The sequence below is a fragment of the Colletes gigas genome, unplaced genomic scaffold (genome assembly GCF_013123115.1).
Source record: "Colletes gigas isolate AHSC1104 unplaced genomic scaffold, ASM1312311v1 Colletes_gigas_Sc00006, whole genome shotgun sequence".
Taxonomy (NCBI): domain Eukaryota; kingdom Metazoa; phylum Arthropoda; class Insecta; order Hymenoptera; family Colletidae; genus Colletes; species Colletes gigas.
The window spans coordinates 4,817,058-4,835,483 of NW_025106635.1; the positions used below are offsets into that span (position 1 = coordinate 4,817,058).

General features: G+C 41.4%; 1 protein-coding gene across 1 annotated transcript; it reads left to right on the top strand.

The window, feature by feature from the left end:
* The first annotated feature begins 1,299 nt into the window (after positions 1-1,299).
* On the top strand, positions 1,300-17,138 carry LOC122395580 (elongation of very long chain fatty acids protein AAEL008004). The gene is made up of 6 exons (XM_043393266.1): positions 1,300-1,425; positions 14,149-14,256; positions 14,319-14,590; positions 15,030-15,213; positions 15,288-15,403; positions 16,634-17,138. The coding sequence occupies exons 2-6, from the start codon at positions 14,160-14,162 to the stop codon at positions 16,877-16,879; spliced, it is 915 nt and encodes a 304-aa protein (XP_043249201.1). The 5' UTR covers positions 1,300-1,425; positions 14,149-14,159; the 3' UTR covers positions 16,880-17,138.
* Positions 17,139-18,426: the final 1,288 nt, after the last annotated feature.

The following is an 18,426-nucleotide window of genomic DNA, read 5'->3' on the forward strand; positions in this document are numbered from 1 at the left end:
CAGATAACGTTACCGTAAATCAATGGTAGCTACATAGTAAATGGTGATGCTGGATGGATTGCTTCAGGATTTAATAGACGGACACTTCCCGTATCGTACTTTCGCCGTTGCTGTCATTGCATCAGAGATTCTTCACACTCATTATTTCAGGTTCGTTTTCCTCAAGTTCGATCCACTCTAACGGCTTCCTATCGCTGGCCACTCGATCCATTTCGTTTTATAACGGACGTCTCAAAAAAATGCAAACCTTAATCGCCCGCCATGGTTCCCGAGGAGGAAAATACTGGTATTTAATAACAGCCGGGAAAGTAATACATTCCTGGCAGAAATTGCCATCGGATAGACCAATCTCGATCAGGTTTGCGTCCAAGGAAGTACGATATTCGCTGGTGGATACTTCGATACAATGTCTTCCAAAGTATTCATTCGCGATAAACGCAAGCTTAAACTTCTTCGTAACTATTCGCTGGTTTCCACTCAGTTGCCGCTTTAGATTACTATAAATTACCCGTGGCGTAATATTACAACGTTACCGCGCGTCTTCGTTTGCAGAATCGTCGAGGCGAAGTGCCTGCAACCCGGCCAGAAACGTCAGCTTCCGGTTATCATCGTCGATGGGCGTCCTTCGTTGTCTCCCAAACAAGTTATTTACGAAAAAAAACAGGGTGTTTCCTTCCGTTCGAACATTCAGAATTATTCAAAAAATTTCCATACAGGAAATGCCTCTGTTGCTTTGGCGAAATATGAAAGTGGAAAATTTATTTTAGAAACTGTTGTCGCTCTAATTACTGGTTCGGGAATTCTTTACATTTCTATCCGATTCCCTAGATATTCGAGCAGGAAAAATAATCAATTATTATGTCAGACGGGGACAAATATTTAGCTAAGTTTTTGTCAAGTTGTTATTTGTTACTGAAAACGAACCAAGTTCTCAAATACTCGTTTAACCCTCTGTTTCTAAGTTTATATCTTCTGAAATTCGTAATAATCTCAATGGACGGAAATGGTGCAAGGGGGGTTGTCCCAAATTCACCCGAAACATGCACTTGTCGCCCCACCAATTCCCGTATCGCGAGTTATCATTTGATTACCCCACTTCTTGCACCTTTTCCTACTACCTGTACGTAGAAAGTAACGGAGTTGTGGCGCGATCAGGCATCTCAGTCAGTCAGAAACGTCGGGTCGCGCGAGATCGAGGATTCGCGAGCGTGTTTCCCTAAATCCACGGAAAATAAAATCAATTTTCCACGGGAAATCGCTGATCGCGACCGGTCGCGTGACAGTGGTGTCCAGGATCGCGGAACGATTATTCGATCACCAACCACGCAGGAGTCGTAGATCCGTTTGGGAGGATCTTATTGTCGATCGGGGGTACAGGCTTGATTTGGATCGTCGTGCGATTTTCTGCGAGCTAAATACTTCTCGGTAAGATGGTAATCGCCATTCTGTATCCCTCGTGATCGCTGCTCCGTGCACTATTGCCTCGCTTCTTGCATCGATCTGCGTTACGGATACTTGCAACAGTAATTGTCTACGTTCTTTCAACTTTTCAGCCACCTGTTCTCGTTCTATCAGCCCCCAGAACAAAGTCTCTTCTCTGTTGCAAGAAGAGAGGCAGTATTGTAGTTGGTATAAAACAATGTAATTTTGTTCCCAAGAATCTCTATTAAATTTTTGGCTGTGGAGGACATTGGAGTTGTTACATAGCAACCGATTGAACTCCAATTCTCGACTCTGATCACTTAAAAGCGACGGTTCTGGGTTAGAGTGCATCTAAACTCCAATGGACACATTACACATGAGAGTAAGGGTTAGACAAGAGCTCTCAGACCCAGGTTTCCAACCTCTTCAAATCGCTCTAATTTTCTTGAATGCCTAACGCGACTGATTTAAAAGCGATGCAATGACATAATAGACGATCGTGAAATCTTGTTTTCTGGTAAGATTTAGGAGCGGGTGGTACTTCAGCCTCGATCTTATAAGGTTCAGCTTATACAATAACTTTCTACCGTCGCGATGATGAATACGTTTCCTGAAAGGATTGAAATTTCACGGAGCTTTCCGCGGAGCCGGGAAACAATTTTCCAGCGGTTGTCGTTAACCTAACCCCGATCAATCTTCTCATCTGCTGAGCGGAAGCGTCCTTGCAAGGTGTTCCATTCAGTCCCCGCGTTTCCTGCTGCACCACTGCAACCGGTCTTTCTCCCTAGCCACGGTATAGGTTGACACGGTTCCCTACGGTCCCCGCTGAGACCCTGTCAACCGGTTCTTCTGGCACATTTTATTCGCTGAGAACCAGCTAGAATCCCGTTACCACGAAATTCGTATCAGCTGGCAGAAGAACAGGCCTGTTAACCCCCGTGAACTTGCTCGGTATTGTTCCCGCTCGCGCGTCCCGATCGCGTTTCCTGTAAAATCGAATCTGTGTAGGCGAACGAACGATTACGCAACGATCGCGTCCCTGGTTACGAACGAGTTACCCAAGCAGGAAATTGAAATTTTCGTATTCTTTCTGTTTTCGTTACGAGACCGATTTAATCGGCCTGGAGACTTTCGTGCGACGAAAACGATACCAAACACCAACACGAGATCAATTAAACGAAAATAAAAAAAAAATGGGACGACGTGTTTCGCAACGGACAGACTGCATTTTCATTGGATTTAATATTCGATATTTACGAAGAAGATTCGTGATCGAGATTTTTTTGCCAGCGCTGTATTAATTCTTACAATCACGCGATTAATTCGCCTCGAAGTCTTCCGCGTTGCTTCGTGAATACTTGGATAGTTGAATTGTATAAATACGACGATTTATAGTAGAACAGATGTTCTTGTAAAGAATAAAGGGAATGATAGGAATGTGGACACGCTGTCCCATTGGGGGTTGATCTTTCTTTCTTGATGCAATACATTTGGTTTAATGTGGGGACTCCGTGGGAAAGAGAAACTATACCACTCTTAGAAATCTATAAACTACATAAATATTATTAATCATGAAAAAAATCCAAAACCAAAAATCTAAACGATCAAATTTCACCTACTCGTTTTTTAAGCCGCACCAAACTCATTTCATCCGGAGAAATTTCATCGAGACTTTCTTCTCGGAACTAGTCCGTCTAAACTCAAATGGATTATTAATTGCACAGCTGTCTCGCGCCAAAGAGACGTAACAAAACGTATGGGGATGTTTGCTTTTCGAGTATCCCTAACGTTGATTGATGCAGTGGCGTACCTCGCAGATCCAGTTGCGTACAATTCACCTACAACTTTCGCTGCCCGTACTATCAGCTGCGAATTCTGGAAAGCAACAACGTTTATATAATCAGCGAGCACGGAGTATATTTTTCCATGACATCGTTGCGTAATTCGAACTCGCGAATAAATGTTATTTTAGACATTGTATCGATCTCGAGGTGGACTGTGAGATAACGCAAGGTTGCGGAAAATTTCTTTCGCTCGGAGTGAATTTAAAACTTTCGAAAGCCGCGTAACATGGTAGCAAGTTTAGTAGGAAGTCGCTGGGATATTTCTGCTGCGAGAAGCAATCGGTTCCACGGGTGAACGACCAGCGATCGAACTAGAAATCTAATTGCGAGCCGTACTGCAATCGCAATTTCACTCTAACCTGTCCGTGGCGCGTCATTGGCGTAGCATCGCGGTCAACGATAACGAATGCACAGACCTTAACAGTAGGGATCAAGTTCAACTCGAGAATTTCCAACGTTTGCTTCTTTCCGTTCGAGCAATTTCGATTGCAAGTGCATTCGTGATCAAAAGAGGCTCTGTGCAGGAATTTCGAATTCATCGTCGTCCTTGAACCGATAAAAAATCGGGGAAAGGAGCGTCTCGGTTCAGAAATTAGGATCGAAGCTGAGTAGAACCGTTAACCGTTCTGTAACGGTAGCGTTGGTCGTCATTATATCACCGGCGCGCAGAGAAAGTAACAAAATGATAACTTAACTAACTATCCTCCCCCTCTGCTTTCACGTGGAACATGTTCGCACGAAATTCCTGGTATCGAGTAGAAAAGTGATCAGTTTGGCGCGAAATGATCCGTGGACGAGGATATGGGATACATAAACGCTTGACGAGGGATTACTTCTGAGAATTTTACTTTCTCAGTTTTATTTAAAACTTTATATAATACACTACATACGCTAATACATAATAGAGTTACCATCGTTATCTAAAACCCTTCATTATTGCTGCCTAGTTTAAAGTAAATCCAAAGAACAGCTTTGTAGCACACAGCCAGGTTTCCGGAACTAAACGCCAACCTCCACTGTGTTACATGCTCGTAATTAGAAAGAAAACAGTTTCTAGGTTATTTACGAAAGGAGGATCTTACCAGAGCGAATAACATTTATTTTAAAAAAATTCCGACTCGTTAGTGTTCCGTCATGGCATAGATCGATTTGTCAAGCGCGTAAACGCTTTCGTTTTTCCAGTCTGGCTCAGAATTTACGTTTCGATAACGCCATCCACATTACATAGTCGTTAGAGATCGGTTCCGCCAGTCTCTCGATCTCGAGCGCGATTCTCAGCGGCGCGAAACAGCGGCCCAAGAATTTCCGCGTCCCGGCCGGAAAGGCGGTTGTGCCGCTGCTACGGCGAAGGTAAGAGAGACAGTGACCCGAAGAAACCACTTTCCATCTCGTTAGGCGGCCTCGCGAATCGCCTCGTCGCGGCTTCTTCCGATCCTCGTTACCAGAATGGCGAAAAGAGCAAAGAAAATTCCACCAAGGTCGCCGTGGAACGCGCAGGAAGCTTCCCAAGTATTACGCAAGCGGGAAAGTAAAAGAGCGCCTCGTTTTGAAAGGTCAATGCCCCCTAATCGAGAGCCTCCCGTTAATTTTCTATTTTTTTTCATTCGCGCCTCGTCCAATTTCTCTACGGTGTCGAAATCTTTTTAACCGGATCGTGTGAACGTGAAGATTCATTAAATCCACATTTCCGTCAATTCGAATTAATAGCAATTTTACACAGAGATCGCGTTATTTTCGGAAGTGAGAATTTTAGTCCGATGATGTTGTTGTTCTGGACTGAACATCCGGTTTCATATTGTCACGCAATTTCTATTACAAGGGGGAAGAAACAACAGTTACGGATTGAGGGGAATGTGGTACGACGAGTGAGTAGAATGTGGACAGCTTTCAGTAATTTTTCCTTACGAAGGTTGACTACGACATCTGACCTAATACGACTCTCGCGGAAGATCTGCTTAGAGAGACAAACACCTGCAGTTTTGCGTAAAGAAGTGTACGAGTCAAAGATAATTGCGTCACAAAGTTTTTAAAAACGGTTTTCTACCTGGAAAAGAACGTTTTAGATCACGACTGTAAATAATTATGGGTTACATAGAGTTTTTATCCGATCGTGTGCAGTTAATAACGTTCCATTTCGTGAGAAATTGTTTTTTCCGTTGCAATTACTCCCGCGTGTATTGTTCGATAGTACGTGTTACATGGTATGCGGAAAAATTTGTAATGCAATCAGGAATTGATTCTTTATTCAGGAATAAAAACTGCAGAGCACTTTCTTCTTGCAGAAGGTTTTCCTTTCCGGAAAGCTTGCCGCTTGATGTTTATTTGTTTTATTTAGCTGTTTTATTACGCAATTTATGGGAGAACAAATTGCACACATACATCATATGAAATTACGAGCATACGAGTAAACACACGGCTCTGATCTCGTAATCAAACCGTAATATTGTAAACTTTCATCCAGTCATATACAACGAATAATTTGATTTTTGTTGAAATTTTGCAGACAAAATGGATAGAAAATCTTCCTTAAAAAAGAAAGGAAAAATAGTATTCCAGGCTCGAAGAATTTCGCAAATTTAAAATGAATAAACGTCCATCGACAAGGTTGCTTCGTAGTGGTTTTCCGTGTCGCCATTACCATATTTCGATAAAACACGCGCTGCATCGTGTTTATTTAAATAATTTAGGACAAGAGTCGTCACTGCATTTAGACATCGCGGCTATTCACACGAACAACTATCGAGATTTGGCCAGAAGGTCGAACGAATCCTCGAAGTCGTCTCTCCGTGGCGTGAAATTGAATTAAGAGTCACTCTTGCCTCGCGGGCCTCACGATACTACGCAGTGGGCCAGATGTGGGCCACGGGCCTTACTGACCCCTGCCCTATTGCGTAATGTGCCCAAATGGGACCACAAGAAAAGCAATAACTGTAAAATTAACCGAGAAAATTTCATACAGGGACATCTGATAGATCTACAGATTCTATCACTTATTGTTTAACTCGAACATTTTTTAATTCATTAATGTACAAGGTGGTGCAATACTTTATCTACCAAACTTTCGATCTGTGCGTTCTTTTCTAGGACTCTACGTATCAGTATTAATTATTGTATCGATTGCATTTTCCTCTTAACGAATGCTTCGCGTTCGAAACTTCTCGATCGAGATCCCGTGACTCGCGTGATCTTTGAACGCGAGTTTGGCGAGTGGTTCTCCTCGAGAATTAATTCATTCCGCTGACGAAAACGTTGTAATTACGTAGTAATTTATTCGTCTGATTTTGGGCGTACAATAGCAGGAAAAACGGAGATCGTTTGAATTGCAAGTAAGGTCTTGTTCACGTTGACTTGCGTCCTATGAATAAGGAAATTTAAGCCTCTTTCGTTCGATCAATTATAGATCGTTGAAACATTCTCAATAATTATATTAATTTTGTAACCACGAAACAGGGCCCACCGCTGGGCGGAACATTTAACAAGTATCGTCTTCTGATTTCACATTTCACACTTTCCAACGAACGTTAATTATTACGCGACCCGTAATACAAACGCACGCTAAGTATTATAATTCTCTCGCTCTTACTTTGCATTTCTAGGGATCCATGCGAGCTTTTGGACGATTAAAATCGCCGTGAACTTGCAACACATTTCCCAACTGGAAACGAAAGACAAGAAACAATGTTTCCCTACGAATAAATGAAATTCATGCGAGTAATCGTTCTTTTAAAACGCTCGGTTAATGGTCGAAACGAAACATTTTCTCACGATGGACAATTTCTCAGACAATGTAATCTTAATTAGAAAGAAAGTCGGGAAAGACGATCCCCCGGTTTAAGCGGTGGACATTATACGGAGGAAATTAATGTCTACCACAGATTGACCATCGAGCCTCGAGGCTCCAGGACGATATTATACAAACGTTTTAAGTTAGATTGCAAAACGTGACTCAATATACACGCTGGTCCACGCAATTGTCTCAGGTCGTAATTCGATGGAAGACGAATGGTCCCGACGAATCGCTCTTTAATATTTAAATATTCCACTTTGTCTTGTTGCACGTTCGATTTCCTGTTTTCTGTTTAGTACGGTCGTTTAAATACAGGTAGCACCTTTATTCTATAACGCACGAGCGTTTCAAAGATCGGTGAACGTACTCGTTTCCGGTCGAGGCTCGTTTCACGCCGCTGAAAAATCGCTTTTGCCACGATTCATCGTTCCTGTCGATTAAACTCAGTTGCATCGACGGAATGAACGATACAGATTGATGTAAAATAAGAGAATTTCACTTCTGCGTCGTTTAACGTAATGCTCGACCGGAGCTTCTGAGAGCGTGAAAGCGAAAACAGAAATAGCAATCGACACTTTTAGGAGGCATCGATCCGCTGAATTTATCCATTCAAACAAATTCAATCGCGAAGAAATGTAGAAGACTCTATTCACTCTGTAAATGGAATTTCCAACTCTGCAATAAATCGTGACACATTTCCAATCGCAAATCGGTTCGACTTTCATCCTCGGTTTGGAAAAATATCACGCTTCTTCGGAACCAATATGGCGTACGTTGCGAAGAAGAGTTAATTTTCCTCGATCCACGTCTGTCTGGCCAAATTCTACATAAATCAAAGTCTGGCGAGTTCTCTTCCTGCTTTCTCGATCGTCTGCCATGTATCGGTCATCGAACGCAGCCTATACCGGATCGGTTGCGTAACAATCGGTTTTCTAGCGGATCGCTGCGAAGTACGCCACTTCCTCACTGCCAATGGCAGTGGATGATCCGTTGATCGCGGTGAATGCACGCGATCGCGTGAGTCCGGGCTCCCTCACACGTGAACCAAAGGCCGGCTCGTATCATCGGGAAAATGGCTGCCAAGAAGAAAGCGTGGAAGAAGTCTGTCCAGGAATGACGCGACGATTGATCGACCAGAAACTGTTTCTCGAGCTCCTAACGGTTCCAAACATCCCAATGATTCCTATAATCACGTACACGGATGCTTGAGTCCTCGACTATACGTTTAGATGCAGCAGGCCTCGTCCAGAGTCTTCTGTTGCAACAGAAATCATTATTTGTTCGAGTAAAATTTTTTCGTAATAGTCTCTCGGAATTTTCCAAACAATTAACGCATAAAAAATTTTCTATCAATGATACCACGTAGGTAATTGTCAATTGCTTGTAACACTCGACCCGGAAGTTCTCGTTTCGTTTTCGTGGCACACTTCAAAGTTCAACGACGTCAGAATTTTAAGTCCGAAGAACGCACTGTCACGTTCTTATGGCGTCCAGATCGCGTAAAAAGTCGCACAGATAATCGAATTGCTCGCCCTAGCGTGTAATAGGAAGAAGTCGCTCCACTTCGTGTTTTTCTTCACCCAATAATAAAATCTAGATGTCCATAAAGAGGAAACTCGAAGGCGATTGAGAAAATGATATCACGAAGATCTCCATTACAGGTTTGAGAGTGTATCAGCGTCGTTTAAAGAAGAGTTGAGCATGTTGCAGTTTGCAGGATCGGTCTGTGTGTTTTGGTTCATGCTTGGGGTAATTTATGCTCGGATGTAACGAGCGCGAACGGCCAGTTGCAAGGCAGAAGCTGTTTACTTTCGTGCGACGTTACGAGCCTGCACACAGCGAGTCGTTTACATACACGGTGGCTCGTTTTGTCGCTGCTGGACGACACCAGCGAGATTTATGGGATCGGTCGAACGAAAGATCGCGATTGTCATGCGAGTGTTCGATCGGCGGAACGAAACAGCGATGGTCGTCCTGTCAGGATTGATGCATGTTTCGAATTGCGCTGGTCGATTAGTAACGATCAACGACGCCGTGAATAATCGATTCCACGGTAGCAAATACTTGCCTGTCATCGGCTGTGAGCAAGAAAATATTGCCTTGACTTTGAAAACTGTCTTCTAAATGAAATAAAAATGGGAAATTTTAGCACCCAGTTACCAAAGACAAACTACATCTATCTTGTAAATTATGAATTTAAAATTGAAAATTCAGTCGCAACGCTCGAACGGTCCATCATCGTTGGTCGACGATCGTGAAACTGCAATAGCCTGTTATTCCGTCATTCAAGCAACAAGGTTACGAAATTCTCGTAAAGATAAATAGCGAACGGGTCGTAAAACGTCGTCGTTGCAAGGCAGAAATGGTAAATGATTGTTCTACGTGATCTAAATGTCCGCGGTATTACGCGCGGATTGATCCACGAAACGTAATCGAGCACGATGACAAACGTTGCGTCCGATCCAGAGATCTGCGGACTTTTTTTCACGGATAATAGAAACTCCGTGCAACGATTTTTTCGTAACGTTTATTCGATCGAACAGTCTTGCTTGAGCTGCTCCTTATTTTTCGTCGTTAAAAAATTGAATATCGTACGAGAATACATAGATACACAGGAACACGTTAGCCTTTTGCGTACGTAAAATCAGCTGACTGGCGATTGGCACAGTTTCCGTGCGCGAAAACGAGAAACACACGAGGGAAAGGTGAATCGCGCCAATTGCGGTTACACGCACTTTCATTTCATAGACTCTTTGGCTTCGTGACCGCGAATTTTCGAACCACGGTTCTTTCGATTCCGTTATGATCGAGGAGAACATTCTTCTAGGATCAATAACGAAGAAGAGAACAATTTTTCAAATGATCGAGAAAGAACTGGCACTCTTTACTACAACAATATTATAAACATAATATTTGTTAACTCTTTACAGTAGAAGCGTAGGCGAACAACCTTTAGAAAGCAGTATTAAACTTACATAAGGTTAAGATCGAAGTTACGAAACCAAGTAATTACATTGAAACAAATTGCTTTGTAGATCGGAAGTGATAACGACAATTAGAAACTAAAATGTTGGTATGTTGAATAAGAGAGAACGATCCAAATTATATAAAGTAAATTATATTCATTATTTTCATCGTAAAGAGTGATGGGAAATTGTCTCCTTAAAATTAGTATCGAAGGTAAAATTACAAGATAATATTATGCAACGAAAAGTACGATAACACCTAAAAAATTGAATCTTGATAAGGTATCTAATAATCACTGGATGGACACAGGTTGCCATTACTTAGTATCCAATTTGTCCGTTACACTAATGCTTCGTTCACGCAAGTAATCGAGATTAATTGAGAGATACGCGGCAGAAACGATGCAATTATGTTTGATCTAGCGACTCAATAATCGACTCGGAGAGATGACTATTTGACATCGCGACGCATTGGAAGGAATCTCGCCATCAGTGATTTATCTGCGCTAGATCGTCGATCGGTCGCCCTCTCTTTTCCTCCCAATCGATTTAATGAATTGCAGTCGATGGAAACGATAGCATTATCTCGAAGCTACCATCGACAAGAAACTATCAGTTACGAGGTAGTTGGACTTCGATATCGACGAAATTAAAAAATTTTAAATCATTCTAAAAAAAATTATTTTCAACTAGGGTGGTCAATTACAATAATTTTTGGTCAATAGACATACCTCCGAATTCCTGCGCATTTTCGAGAAAAAAATTCTTTACCGAATACAATGTCTGACCATGGCTACCCTGATTCCCTTGAAAAAGAAAAAATTTCAAATCGTTCTGGAAAAATTATTTTCGGTTGTGGGGGTCAATTGCAATCATTTTTGGTGAACAGACATAACCTTGAATTCTTACGCATTTTCGAGAAAAAAAATACCAGGAGTGGTCATAAATTAATTTGTTAAATTCAAAATGTTAATTGCTTGCTGTGACCCGAGTAGTATTTTTATTAGCAAGGCGTAAAAGGGTCAGAGACTAAAAGAATGCTAATATTCCTACGCAGTGCTTACTCGATCATAAAAATTTTTTTATACGACGTATGTGCAACACCTAAGACGCAAAGATGTATGCTTGTGGTTGAGAGAATTCTCGGTTTTGTAACGACAATTTATTAGCGATCGTTCGGCGTGGATTCTGAATGCCGTCGTGAGGAACACTTGCGAGAGAAACGAACGATGAGGTTGCGTAGAGACGGATGACCCCTGAACCCTCATTTTCTGTGTTACAAATTTGGAACAATCTCTCGGCTGATTGCGATTTCTCCGCGTCAATTATGGATACCACGCGGAGGATCGTACGTTGTTCGAGTGTGATCCACGTCGACACTGATCGATAGGTGAACCAAGCGTATATTTATTTATTATCAGTGGATATATAGAAATAAATGTGTAATAAAAGAGAATTGTTTCGAATATTTGGTGCTATTTCTGAAATAATTGTTGTCTGATCATCGAGGGAGCGGCACTACTTGTCGTCTGACATTAGAGGGAGTGGTACTACTTGATTTATTTCTACCTTTAGAACCATTAAAATGTACATTAAAACGAAACATTGTTTCACAGAATTAACGAGATCGTTTTTACTTCCCTCGATGGTAACAATCGCTAATCAGATCCGCAACTTTGAATATAATTGCCAGGCGTCTTAGTGCAATTAGTACTTTTTTTGTTCACCAGTGCACGAAGAATTACACGATAATAGCTCGTACACGTTCGTCGTAATTCTGGCTCGTTGCATAATCCAGACTAATTATCGATAATAAAACGTAACATATCAATAATTCAATGCAGAAATTTTTCCCCCGAAAACGGAAGCTCGTGATAGGATATTATCAGAGAAAGGATGCTAGAAATTGTAACAGATCCACACATAGCGATTCAGTCGTTGAACACCGACTGATAAAATACCATAAATCATCAGGTGGAAAAAATTCAACCAATATTTTAAGAGATCACGGGAATTGCATACTGATTTAGAAAAACAAAATAGGCCCATTTACGAAGCAACAAAGTGGCACGGCTCGTAAACGAACAGTGTTGCGAGAAAATCGCAAAATGGAAACGAACGGTACGTGTCATAAACCGTCCAAAAAAACCAGCAAATTTAGGTTAACGAAAGCGGACGTTCGAAACTATTAATTTGTCAAGTATGCGTATGGAAACGATCAAATTCTGTTTTTTTTATGTTCGTTCCAGTCGTTCTTCTTTTTCACGAATTTGCAAAATGAAACTCGCTTGTTCCCTCTTAGAATAAATATTTTTTCTGTAAATCATATCTCTTGAAACTATCAGAGGCCTACTTTGAATCGTGAAGTTTCTCGACAGACTTCGCCATGTTTTCTGTTTTAATACCGAGTGTTCTAGAGAAAAGGTGTCACGAAGACATCACCCATTCGTTACGAATTAATCATTTTCATTGATTAGCTTGCCCGTACGAAATCTCTCTCGCATCAACCGTAACTCGGTCATATCGTTTTTCAATGCTAAAATACAACCAGGCAGTAACACTGAAAACTAGGTTCCGATTTTATCACTTCGAGTTCTCCTGATTTCTTCGTTTATCGTTCATGGTTTACTGCGATTTAGTGCTTACGCGTCTGTGAAACGTGTTTTACGTTTTCGTTAACCGTCGATTCACGAACAAAATTTCATTTTACTGTTCTCTCAATATTTGTACGTTTGTTTCTGAACAACTTCCAATGCTTGTAGCTTCTGAGCTTAACTGGGCATCGAGATGCTCGGTTGGTTCCTTTAATTGCGGGCTTTGTATCGAGTCGTCGTTGATCCCTCACGCGATCGATTAACCGATCACCGTAATTGTGCCAGTTCTACTTTTTCTTTCTCTTCTCCCACTCGATGGTGAAAAGTCCGCGACCTGATAGCGTTTCAAGCAATCGGGATTCTATTTCAATATACCAGTAAGAAAAACTGATTATAAAATTACTTTTTAAGAACTTTCTTCTGCATTGAAAATGGCACTTCTCTACTGAAATGATGCGAGGAGGTTCGTATAAAATCTTTTTCGATGATTTGCTATAAAAATCGAAAGATTCCGCGACGGCCGCGAAGTGGCCTTGCTCGAGACGCCATTATTAGCATAATATTCACCAGAGTTTGTCTTTACGGGCGTTCTGTTCCACTTGCATCTCGAGGATAGACCGTGATTTTACGATTCGTTGTAAAGTTAACGTCGAACAATATTTTACGAGCTTCGCTTAACTCTTTGCCGCTTAAGAATTTTAATAGTTCAGAGGCCTTCTATGGACAGGGTAAAAATGATTTTAAAAATAACAATACGATTAATTCTCTCTTGGAGATTAACACAGGCTTCGAAATAAATAATTAAAGGTACATTTATAACTGTATCTTTGAAACGATAGCTCCATAATCGACTCTTTCATTTCGACAGCAGTCAATTTAGAACGCGATAAAAAGTTAGCACGCCACGTGGTGAAACGTCACTTTTCTCCAAAGGTACTTGCAGCATGAAGAAAAATGGACGTTTCTATCGACCTTGTGCCCCTTTTGTCCAGAGATTTACGAAGCTAATTGTCGACTTAGGGATAAAGAAAGGGCGGAGAAAAAGCGCCGGGATTCCTTCGTATAACGTAACATTGTTATTGACCAAGCCAATTAAACCCTGTCATTAACGACTACGAAACCTCGACAGCGTTTCTTTCACTTCTTTTCCACTGCTTGCCGAATAGTTTGAAATGGAATCGGAACCGGTTCATACACAGATTTCAACCGTGAATGTGGATTTGAGCAATCCGTCGATCACGGTCGTTGTGCAATCCACATGCAACGGAACGAACAAATTGCCCGGGAAAAACAGAACTTGATAGACGTTTCCACGAGGGCGTTAATTGTTTCCATTAAACCGCGTTCCCGCTTTTCTAATTGCTCTCGACGCGTTTCGTGATCTTCTATTTCTTACGATCCATCTAATCGCGATTACTGTACCCTGTTTGCGAGCCTTCGCGAAGTAGATAAATTTAAAAAAATATTTTAAACGGTACTATGATAAAATAAATCAGCGTCGAAGGGGTTAAACAAGGAAATTTAATTTGTTTCAGTCGACTTCCCGATGAATGCGAGCAGCGTGCTTCCGATCGACAGGATGTCGAACATCTACAACAACTCGGTCGTTCGGTTCTACGACCACGTCTTCCACGATCTTTCCGGTAAGAGATCACTCGATTTATGGATCTTTCTTTGTTTGTTACGATTACTTATATTTCCCCAGATCCGCGAACGAAAGACTGGTTCCTTATACGATCGCCAGTGCCCGGTGCCACTCTTCTGATCGGCTACCTGTACTTCTGTCTGTCGTGGGGACCGCGGCAAATGGAACACCGGAAACCGTACCAGTTAAAAAACATTCTCGTCGTCTACAACTTCTTGCAAGTCCTGCTCAGCTGTTGGCTGTTCTACGAGGGCCTGGACGGGGCCTGGCTCAGAAACTACAACTGGAAGTGCCAATCTGTCGACTTCTCCACTTCGCCGGAAGCGCTCAGAGTATTTCTGATTTTTATTTTTTGCACTTTCATCTCTTTATTGTGTTCACTCGACGTTCGGTAGGAAAAGCAGCATACTTTGTTCGATACATTGATAATATTAGTATTAATTCACTCTGTTGTACGTATATTTGAAACGAATGGTAATACAGTGTTCCAATAATCGGACTCCAGAAATTTTGTGCGTGGTTTGACCCAAGAAATAGAATTTTATAACATTCCTTCGGTTTAGTAACGAGTAGGGAAGTCTGGAAGTTTATGTTATCATTCAAGAAAAGTAATTCCAAGCGTTCGATAACTGGGCCACGTACGATTATTCGCACAGTTGCTATTTTAACGCCGAGAACGTGGATGTTTTTTTTCTGGCATTGCGCAAGGTGCCTCGCGTGCGTAAACTATTTGGTTTCTGCAGAGGATTGCGATGAAAATGCATGTTGCAGGTTGCCAGAGGCGTCTACGTTTACTTTCTGGCGAAGATTTCCGAGCTCCTGGACACGGTATTCTTCGTCCTCCGGAAGAAAGATAGCCAAATCACGTTCCTCCATCTCTACCACCATACCGTGATGCCAATGGTTTCTTGGGGCGCGACCAAATACTATCCAGGAGGTCATGGCATCTTTATAGGTACGATTTATATTTCTAACATTTCTAATTTACAGAAATATTCTGAGTTTCATATGTATTATTTTTTTTTTAAGGTGTCATCAACAGTTTCGTGCACATCATCATGTACACGTATTATCTGCTAGCTGCTCTACTACCTCAGTACCAGAAGTACCTGTGGTGGAAGAAGTACATCACGACGCTTCAAATGGTACTGATCAACAGTAAACGTTACTCGTTTCTTCCCCTAATTACGTAATTCATTCTGTGTCTGAGAATCAGAGCCATCCCTGGTTCATTTAATGGTCCAGTTTTATCGTATACTAGTTGTACGATCAGTAGAAATTACTGAAACTTCTTTGGGTGCATAGGGTCAAAGTAAATGTCAAAATAAACATAGAAGATAGCAAAAATTATAATAGCTGATATGGTCATTAGGTAGAGGATGAAATGCCCTTTAAAATGAGCGTTTGTACGAGTCGATAGCTTTATTAGTTCCGGAGATATAGCGATTTTAATTTCAAGTCGACGCGGTGGCTAGTTACGGAGATATAAGGGTCCGAAGTTTCATTGAGATCAATGAACTCGCGCGCGCGCCAGTAGTAAACAGTGCGTAGTAAATTCTTGGAAATACTACGCCCGAAACTAGGTCACTCGGTCACGACTCACGTGCGACAAAGAGGTACGACGCGACGCGCCAGACGGAGACAGAGATAGTCGAATTAAGAAAAATTACCTTTTACATAAATTACGATATCTCGAGAACGGAAAGTCGGATCGTCAAAAACGAAAAGCCATTTTAAAGGGGAGGCTTTGCCGCTGCTAACGATACCTTAATAATTAACAAAACACTAATACTTTAGGAATTACACGCATCTAAAGTTTTATGATTTTTGATACCCGTTAATAGGCCTTTACAAGAATTACCTTTTACATAAATTACGATATCTCGAAAACGGAAAGTCGGATCGTCAAAAACGAAAAGCCATTTTAAAGGGGAAGCCTTGCCGCTTCTAACGGCGCCTCGAAAATTAATATAGCACTAGTAGTTTCGGAACTGCACGCGTCTAAAGTTTTATGATTTTTAATACGCGTTGTTAGACTATTCTAAGACAGTGGATACTGAAAATTGTTTGCTTTTAACTTTGCTATACATATATTTCCTATCTACGTCGGAAGCTAACCAGAATTTTGTCCAGTTTTTTTACTAAACACTATAAATCATGCAACCGATCTGACCGGTCGTGATAGGCAAGGCAGACTACATATTTTTCTCAGAAAATAAAGAATAAGAATGGAAGTGAATATTGTAAAACTCGTTGTACGTATACTATAAGAGAAGTCGTGAAGTTAAACGGCGCTAAAACAATACTGTGTGTTAGAAATTTTAAATGTTTGGTTGATATGGAATAATCAAAAGATATTTTTTCCTGTCCACCAGGGTCAATTTTGCCTGGCGTTCCTGCACAGCTGCCAATTGCTGTTCTACGACTGTAATTACCCGAAATGGTCGTTGATCCTGATCCTCCCCAACGTGATGTTCTTTTACTTCCTCTTCGCTGATTTCTACACCAACGCTTACAAGCGTGGCGAGAAGAAGGCGAGGTCGAAAGAGGGCAACGAGAACGGGATCCCGAAGCAAATGACGAACGGGAACGCGCAGAACGGAAAGGGGAAGGCGGATTAGCCTGGAACCGGATGGAACAAGACAGGATGCTCGCGAGTTGCCATTGGTTTTCCGTTCAACGCGTGGAAAAGAAAATGCATTCGATAGACTGTACGGAACGGAAAGTACGATCGTGCCACGACAATTGAAATCTTTGACGAGTTTTTCTGATCCCCTATTCAGGAGTATCGAATGGACAGCACCCTGGTGGTGAACAGTAAGCGTTGAGACGTATTTGCTCACGAGGGTCAATCGTTTTTTATAGGTCGAGGAACATCAGCGTCTTACCCCCTTCCTGGAAGATTTGCAGGGTTGCCAAAAATAAGGGATAGCTTCTTTGTAACTTGAGTTCGAGGAATGAGATCACAGTTTCACCTTTGGTATAATCTTGAAAACTACGTATTGAGGATACGAGGAAGATTTTCGAATAAATTTTATGTAATTTTATGTAAAATTGTTGGAAGGTTGACATACTGTGCTAATTTCATTTTGATAGACAGTCTAATTATTTATTTTTAATTTGCTTAAAATACTTCCTTGGAAGTACCATAAGGCTGAACTTTTAAAAGTGTAAGTTCATTCCTTAAATTTAAGCTACCACCGCTAGTCCCTCATTTTTTACGACTCTGCAAATCCACAATATTTTATCAAAGTGGAGGAGGAAGGGGGGTATTTCGCGAACGTTCCCCGCGAGTCTTTAGGTTTTATGTCGCTTGAGACCACACGTGTATAGCGATTGTACAGTGTTCGGGGACGGAAAGTTCGAGCTTTCGTAGTCTTTAGGACCGTTGCAAATTTCGAACCTGCAATCAAGGTTGTCCGAGCAATGGCGTTACTTTTAAGATAGCGCTCAAACGATACGACGATGCTACCAAATTCTTCGTTACTCGGTCTCCGGGTAACTGGAAAAACTTAGTCAAAATTGACTCGTTAAGCATAGTATTTTATCCGTGATCATTGTACAGGAAAAGCTTCGAGAATAATTTAGACGAACCGTCATTTCAATTTGAACTATAACGTAAAATTATAATTTACGTTGGGCGAACAGAACCTCATATTAAAATAAAAAAAAAAGAAGGAAGCGAAACTTTCATGAAAAGAATATTCATATATTGGAATAAAATTTTGCTCGTTCGTTGAACTTCGCTTCTAATATTTCGTCACGAAGATTCCACTTTTCATCGATAATTTACGACAGTTCCCTTTCAGGATCGATTTGTCTCTCCGCGGAGCGTGAAATTTCATAGAGCGAAAAAACGTTGCGTAAAAAGTCTTTTTTCGCGCGGTTCGTCCAACGATTTTCAACTGAAAGAAGTCGTACATTACAATTGCAAATGGGTGCAATTAGCATGAACGAGGGCATTCATTCCGCGCACCCACGTGTGTCTAAGCTTTCTTGCTGTTTTTCAACAAATGGTAATCAACGGGACACGATTACTTACGGGCGAGCGTTAAACAATTGGACGCGTCGTTAACAGGTAGAAATCATGCACGACGAATTTCACGGAAGTAAGAATCAAAATAACAAAGAAAATTCGTTAGCATTAATGAGAACGACGATAATCGAG

Coding starts and splice junctions, on each gene's coding strand:
- LOC122395580 (XM_043393266.1), top strand. CDS start 14,160: ATGAATGCGAGCAGCGTGCTTCCGATCGACAGGATGTCGAACATCTAC. Junction 15,214..15,287: donor AGGTCATGGCATCTTTATAG/GTACGATTTATA, acceptor TTTTTTTTTAAG/GTGTCATCAACAGTTTCGTG. Junction 15,404..16,633: donor ACATCACGACGCTTCAAATG/GTACTGATCAAC, acceptor CCTGTCCACCAG/GGTCAATTTTGCCTGGCGTT.